The sequence below is a fragment of the Hippoglossus hippoglossus genome, chromosome 11 (assembly GCF_009819705.1).
Source record: "Hippoglossus hippoglossus isolate fHipHip1 chromosome 11, fHipHip1.pri, whole genome shotgun sequence".
NCBI lineage: Eukaryota > Metazoa > Chordata > Actinopteri > Pleuronectiformes > Pleuronectidae > Hippoglossus > Hippoglossus hippoglossus.
Genome location: NC_047161.1, coordinates 15,599,159 through 15,606,005, shown reverse-complemented (window position 1 = coordinate 15,606,005; position 6,847 = coordinate 15,599,159). Strand labels below are relative to the sequence as shown.

At 39.0% G+C, this 6,847-nt stretch overlaps 1 protein-coding gene across 1 annotated transcript; it reads left to right on the top strand.

Moving 5' to 3' along the window:
• Nucleotides 1–1,001: 1,001 nt before the first annotated feature.
• On the top strand, nt 1,002–4,189 carry rpl14 (ribosomal protein L14). Its single transcript, XM_034599984.1, has 6 exons — nt 1,002–1,073; nt 1,575–1,675; nt 1,774–1,869; nt 2,369–2,468; nt 3,470–3,523; nt 4,093–4,189. The coding sequence occupies exons 1-6, from the start codon at nt 1,071–1,073 to the stop codon at nt 4,150–4,152; spliced, it is 414 nt and encodes a 137-aa protein (XP_034455875.1). The 5' UTR covers nt 1,002–1,070; the 3' UTR covers nt 4,153–4,189.
• Nucleotides 4,190–6,847: the final 2,658 nt, after the last annotated feature.

Here is a 6,847-nt window from a genome sequence, read left to right as displayed (position 1 = left end):
TGTGCTGCCCTCTAGTGGTGAATCCGTCATTCAGTCAATGTGCAGAAAACTTGCTAATATAATCTTTGAGGTAAAAATGCCAAAAATTGTGATGGTTACAGCTCCTTGAATTTAATAAGTTGCTGTTTCCGTGTCTTACAGTATAAATAAACTGAATATGTTGCCTAGATATGTAATAAACTTCAAATACAGTAACATTTTACAATATGTGCCTTTATGGAAAGGGCTCAGGTGCAGAAGTGCAGATAAATAAATCTTAGCATACAACTATCATATCCTTAAAACATTAATTAATCCTAGTGATGATACAATAGCTGTATTTAACGTTTGATTAAGCATACACACACTCCCCTGCCTTCAAGTTGTATTTACATACACTATTTAGTGACGAGTTGGTGTTGATGTCACTCACATGAACGATGAATACACATTTAAAAATATATATAATACTTTTAAATTTGAAGTATTATAGATAGTGATTATATTATTATGCCATGCAAAACCATGGCTTTCATTGCTGTGTTTACCAGCACAGATTTAAGTTATTCATGTTTGGGATCAAGTCACAGTATTAGTCAAAGTCAAAGTCAACTTTATTGTGAATTCTGCCATATGTACAGGACATAGACGGGATTGAAATGCCGTTTCTCTCTGATCCCCAGTGTACACATATATAAATAGACAGAGCATATAAGTGCGGAACATATTAAGCACTCAAAACATAGTACACAGTACAACAGAGTATGCAGTCATAAGGGACACGTTGGATAGGATAGACTAGTGCAAACCGGAATAGTGCAAAAATGGATTGAGAGTGCAAAAATACTTAATGGGATGTAATGTAATTTACATTCACAGGATGTATTCTTCTATTATTATTATTATTATTATTATTATAACTATCGCTTCTTATTAAACTTTGTAAACAGCTTTATAATATTAGACTATTTTAACACTGGTTTACTCTGACGCTCAAACCAGTCAGACTGCGCATGCGTTGCCGGATCAGCGGAAGCTGTATGTGCGGCAGGCGGAAGCGCTGACGTCCTTTCTGATCCCGGACTGCCATCATGGTGAGTTCGCCATGAGGGTTTTGGCATTTACAAGATGCATTTCTTCTCCTATATGTGGTTTCACTGGAGCAATATGAGTCGCATGTGTTGTTAACACACCCATTCACATATTGGTCGAGTGTTTGTAATGGTAAAACACGGTTTAGCCTTTAAATGAGCGTTAGTTAAGATGTCGGCTCTTGCCGTACTGCAACGTGGTCGGTCGGGCTGAGAGGGCCGAGAACAGCTCGGTGAAACAACCCGTCTCTCTCGGTTTGTCTCCACAACACTGGCTCAAATCATGCGTGTACGACTGTGTAACATCTAATGTATCTTATAACATGATCGTTCTACGTAGCCCGTTTCGTGTAGTTGTTAGCAGGGACATATGCTAGTTGATTGCTAGCTAGTTCAGTGCTACCGACCGCTAGCTCCCCAGCCTCCGTGCTGGCTGACATGCAGGTTTCGCGTCCGCCCGCCAGCCGTTTCTGATCATTTCTCGTGTGCGTTGTCTTTTCTCAGGTGTTCAAGCGCTTCGTTGAGATCGGCCGCGTCGCCTACCTCTCTTTCGGACCCCATGCTGGCAAGCTGGTGGCCATCGTTGAGTCATCGATCAAAATAGGGTGAGCCCCCTGAAGTACAGTTATTGATCATTGGCAGCTTTTTCTTTTCGGACTTGATAATGATTGTGTTGTGTTTTTTTGTGCCCCGTGTTATCCAGGCTCTGGTTGATGGTCCCTGCACAGGAGGTGAAGAGGCAATCTATGCCCTTCAAGTGCATGCAGCTCACAGACTACGTCATCAAAGTACCTCACAGGTGAGTGGGAGGCAGTGACCACACACAGAAAATGAACACACCTAAGATGCATGTACTTGGATCAGCTTTTCAAATGTCTGTCCTATCCTTTAACATGTAGTTGTTTTATAATAGATGATAGGATGAGATGGAAAAAACTAAGAATCTCTCAAAGAATGTGTCCTCAGGTCTACAAGCTACAAGCACTGGACTGTAAAGTCTGTAAATATGTATAAAGTTTAAATAACTACTGAAATTCCAGGGTACATAAGAGTACCATCTGGAGTCACAGCTTCAGCATTGTAATCTGAAGTAAATTGAAGATTGGACTTTGTATTTTGTACAAATGTGACCAACTTGGATATAATACATCCTTGTTTTAATAAATGTAGTTCGCCAGTGATCCCATGACGTTACCCAGAGCCAGCTTTTTAAATTGACCCAATGGAAACATCTATATGTTTTACAGTGTCAACACATGCTTTTACTACAAGATCTTACTGTATGTTATGTTTCACAGTGCCCGTCAGAAGTTTGTGAGGAGAGCCTGGGAAAAGGCCCAAGTCAACGAGAAGTGGGAACAAAGCAACTGGGCCAAGAAGATCGAGGCTAGACAGAAGGTAAAGCCGTGTTCATCATCTGGTCATTGTTAACACCGAGTTGGATATTATAAATGTTTAGATCTTAGTGTTATTAGAGGAGCAGGAACAGTGTCATTGTTCTCCTGTGGAAATGATTGGCTCTCATATAGTAGTGATCAAAGACACCATGCAGCTGATATTGGAGATTTCTTTAATCTGGCTTCAGGATTAATAATTAAAGTCCATATATGGGTTTATTCTGTTTTTGTGACTGTAGATTAACTGTTCACTTTTCAGATTGTAGATAAACATGGGAGGTTGTATTTGTTTGGGGGGGGGAGTGGATCATAAACACGTTGAATTTGAGCTCTGTCTTCTGGAAATGTTACTATATCATTGACTAAACCAGAGTAGCCATGTTGGTTAAGCTTAGAATGGCTAGGTGAAGCTGTGGGTCCTCATCTCACCTGAGCCAGTCATCTGAGCTGCTGGGTGATGTTTCTCACTTGATCAAGTGAACCTCAAAATCTGCTGCAACTGTTTTTTATTTGCTAGATGGAAACGTATCACCTTTACACAACAAGCTATCTGTGAACCAATACTTAATGTGTCGCCAGCGTCATTTAGTGTCAATGGCAACACTGTTTGGATTTTTTCAAGTTCTGTTATGTTTCCTCTCTTTGGAATCACTAATTCCTTGCTCTGATGGAAATATGCTGTGTTTCCCAAAGTTTTTGTTGGCTACATTATCATAAATACATTTGAGATTGATCAATCATTATCTATTCCTGGGGCTCTGGGTGATTAGCCCTGGTGGCTTCTGGCCTTTTTTGGTGATGGAATTTAAGTTATTACAGTTGATTACAGTAAAATTCAACTAGACTGGGTTAACACATATTGGTCATTGAAACTTATCGGTGGTCGACACTTTTTACTGTCTTTAATAATCATCATATATCCTGGTTATCATGTTTTGTAATGAAATGTATCCAGAACTTAAATGTATATCACTGACTTTATTTCCCTGGTTTTCTTTGCAGAGGGCCAAGATGTCTGACTTTGACCGCTACAAGGTGATGAAGGCCAAGAGGATGGTAAGTGCTACAGAAACACATCACCTGTTAAGCAAATCAGCCAAGTAACCGAACCCAAGTTCTGTTGGTTTGGTACGAAAGATGAGCTTTATCATCTGTAGCTAATGCAAAAATCAAAATATCCCACATGGACAAATTAATTGGTTTAAAACAACACTGTTCTCAATAGTTACACCCTTAAAGTTGAATATAAAAATGCAGCGTAGACATATTGTAGTTCATATCCACTTTATTAAATGGGTGAACATGGTTGGTTTATTGAGGACAGCTCTCTATAGTAAACCCTCACTATTAATGAACTTACCCTGTGTGAAAGGCTGTGTTGTACTTTTAAAGCTGTGTTGAATGTGATCAGCCTTTTCAGACCAAACAAGTAAAATAAATGATGGCTCACTTAGTTTTACTGTAATTGTGCCACTGGGCCAGCATTTGTAACAGCTTGATGCCACTGTCACTTTGTGACAGATAAATGAAGTGATTTCATTTCCCTTCACAACCAGTGGCACGTGGCCATTCGTGTGTGTGTTAATCCTGCAGCAGTTACTGAGAGTTGTTCTTGTTTTCTGCAGAGGAACAAGATCATCAAGCATGAGGTGAAGAAGCTCCAGAAGGTGGCAGCAAAGAAGTGAACAGTTTTCACTAAATAAATGTTTCTGTTCAATTTTCCATCTGTGTCTCCTCTTTTCTCTATTTGGTAAAACATGTAGTAGCTCGATTGCATGTTCTCCACCTGTGAATACATCTTTGAACATTGATAAAGTAAATGCTTGCAACGCTCTATATGACTTCCTCTTACAGAAGTGGTATCATGTGACACCTCCACTGAGGACTGAGTCAGTTGTCTTGTTGGACCTGGTTTCTCATTTCCATCAGCACTGTACTGCACATCCTGTTCTTTCTCTGTGGTTTTCTGTTGAAACACTTCGCTGATGCAGCAGTGATGTAGTTAATCTTTTGAGAATTATGACGCCAAAGAATATGTATTATCAAATGATATAAGTTAAATAATATAATAATGAACAGGTGAAAAGGAGTTTGTGTTCTCATACCCAAACTCCCCCAATGTCTCTGTTCATATTAATACCCAGAAGTCTTCCTACGGTCAACAATTCAGATCTGAAGTGAAACTATTCATCATGCATTGCAAAATGTTTTTTTTAAATGCCTATATCTTGTTAGATTTTAATGTTTTAACAATAGTTATCTTGATGGATTTGAGTGGTTTTGCCTTAATGTTGGAACAGGAGGGTTTTGTGAGCTGAACCCAAGTTTATCTTTAGTTCTGAATATGTTCAGCAAAATATATGATATAATATATGAAGTATATTTAAATCATATTGAACCTTTAAATAGTGCAGACAGATCTACTGGGCTATTAACATGTCACATTAATATTGGCAAGTGTAGTGAATATCTGTTAAAAAACTACATTAACGAAAAGCCACTGAGGCAACAGTTCATTGGATTGTACTCAGGCTATTAAGTCTATTGTCTAGGCAAGATTCACTGTTGGGTTGAGTTATTTTCCAGTTCAGAGGCAAACATACACGTGCTCATCCTGCAGCTTCTTTTCATGCTTTGATAAAAATCCATGTCCCTTCCTGGTGCTTCCCCTTAACACAGCTGCTACCTTTACTCTAAATCCTACCTGGTCTGGTGCTTAGTGTCTACAAATATAGATGCAAAAATAACAATATAATATATCAAACTATGAAATAGCTCCTACAATAAGGATACAAATATAAACTAAAGCTATTAAGCCCATGTTGACACATGCCTTAACTTAGTCAAGAGTCAGAATTGACTTGACATACATTAATTTGTTGTCACTACAGTAGCCACTAGCGTTTTGGCTAAGAGCTGTTTATCTGATTTATTTACTAAAACCTTTTTCCTCTTCTGTTTTTCAATCATTGCTTTGTACAAATAACCCTCATACTACCACTAGATGGCAGTCTCAGCTTATAGTGGCGCTTGACCCCTTTGTCTTTCTGCTGAAAATGACCATAAAACAGCCTCTCACATGTCTGGAGCTAGATGCAGATCCACAGAGTAAATAACACGTGGAGGCTGTTTGCTGCCAGGTTGTGGTGATTGAGGGAAATTAATAAATTACCTAACAGAGCAGGTGTCACTAAAGCTCACCACCACACAGTGCTGCCTGCCATCAAAGACCTCAACTGGAGACATGAGTCCCTGCTGCCCTGACCAGTGTGGAGGCAGAGCCCTTCAGCAGCCAAACAGGTTCCACCTCAGAGAGAAGCCTGGTAAATATTACATAACATCACATTTGAACATTGTCCAGCTGGTGCAGAGAGGACAGGGACAGGTTGGAACATGATACAAACACACACACACACAGCGAGTGGATTCCTCCCTGAGAGCTGAGGATGGCTGAGTGGTGGAGGATGCCTGTGGTCTGTCTGTGGTGTCAGTGCTGATTATGGTGATAATGAGCCATTGTTCCTCTGCAGCCTGATCCATGCAATACCAACATGAATGTAAAGTCCCCCCCTCTCTGTAGTTTAGTGTCTGAGAGCATGGGCCTGTCATCAGCTGAGCTGCAGAGGAACCAGTGTTGTTATTATCACTGGGCCTGAAAAACACGCTGTTCTCTCAGCGTAGCTCTGACGTCAGAGATGAATGGTAGCGAGGTGCAGTGATGACACAGCTGTCATTGGCTACTAGCTATACCGGAAAACAGGTGAATATTCCTTCACAATAAAAGCTTATTTCAGCTTATTAAAGTGTTCCCATTTTACCATTGAGGTACAAAACAATGAAATAAACAAGGGCTAAATGTATGCATCTGTGTTGATTGTTCATGTATCTCTTAGGACCTTCTAAAACATGTTGAAGTTTATTATCTTTTTCAATGTTCCCATTATTTGTATTTGTTTTTACTGTTTTATACTTGAGCTTCTCATTGCTTTTATTATTAGTTGTTTTTTCGTTTTTAAAGGTGCCATATAAATTAAAATGATATAATAATAATATTATTAATAGCTGGAGTGTGCTACTACTACTACAAATAACAATATTATCTGTAGAAGTAGTAGTAGTAGTAGTACACTCCAGCTTCCCCTCACTATCCTCAAAGGATTAGCGGTATAGATAACAGATGGATGATTACAAGGCTTTTTAATTTTATTTTATTTTATTTTATTCTTGGGAAAAAACTTTTAAAGTGTTTTTTATATTCCCAATCTTTTCTCACTGTAAAGAAGAAGAAGAAAATAACTGAAACATAAACTTGGGTAACAACTTTGATTATGATCATTTTTGCCGAGATTCAATTTGCTGGGGTGAAATAACAGCCAAGGA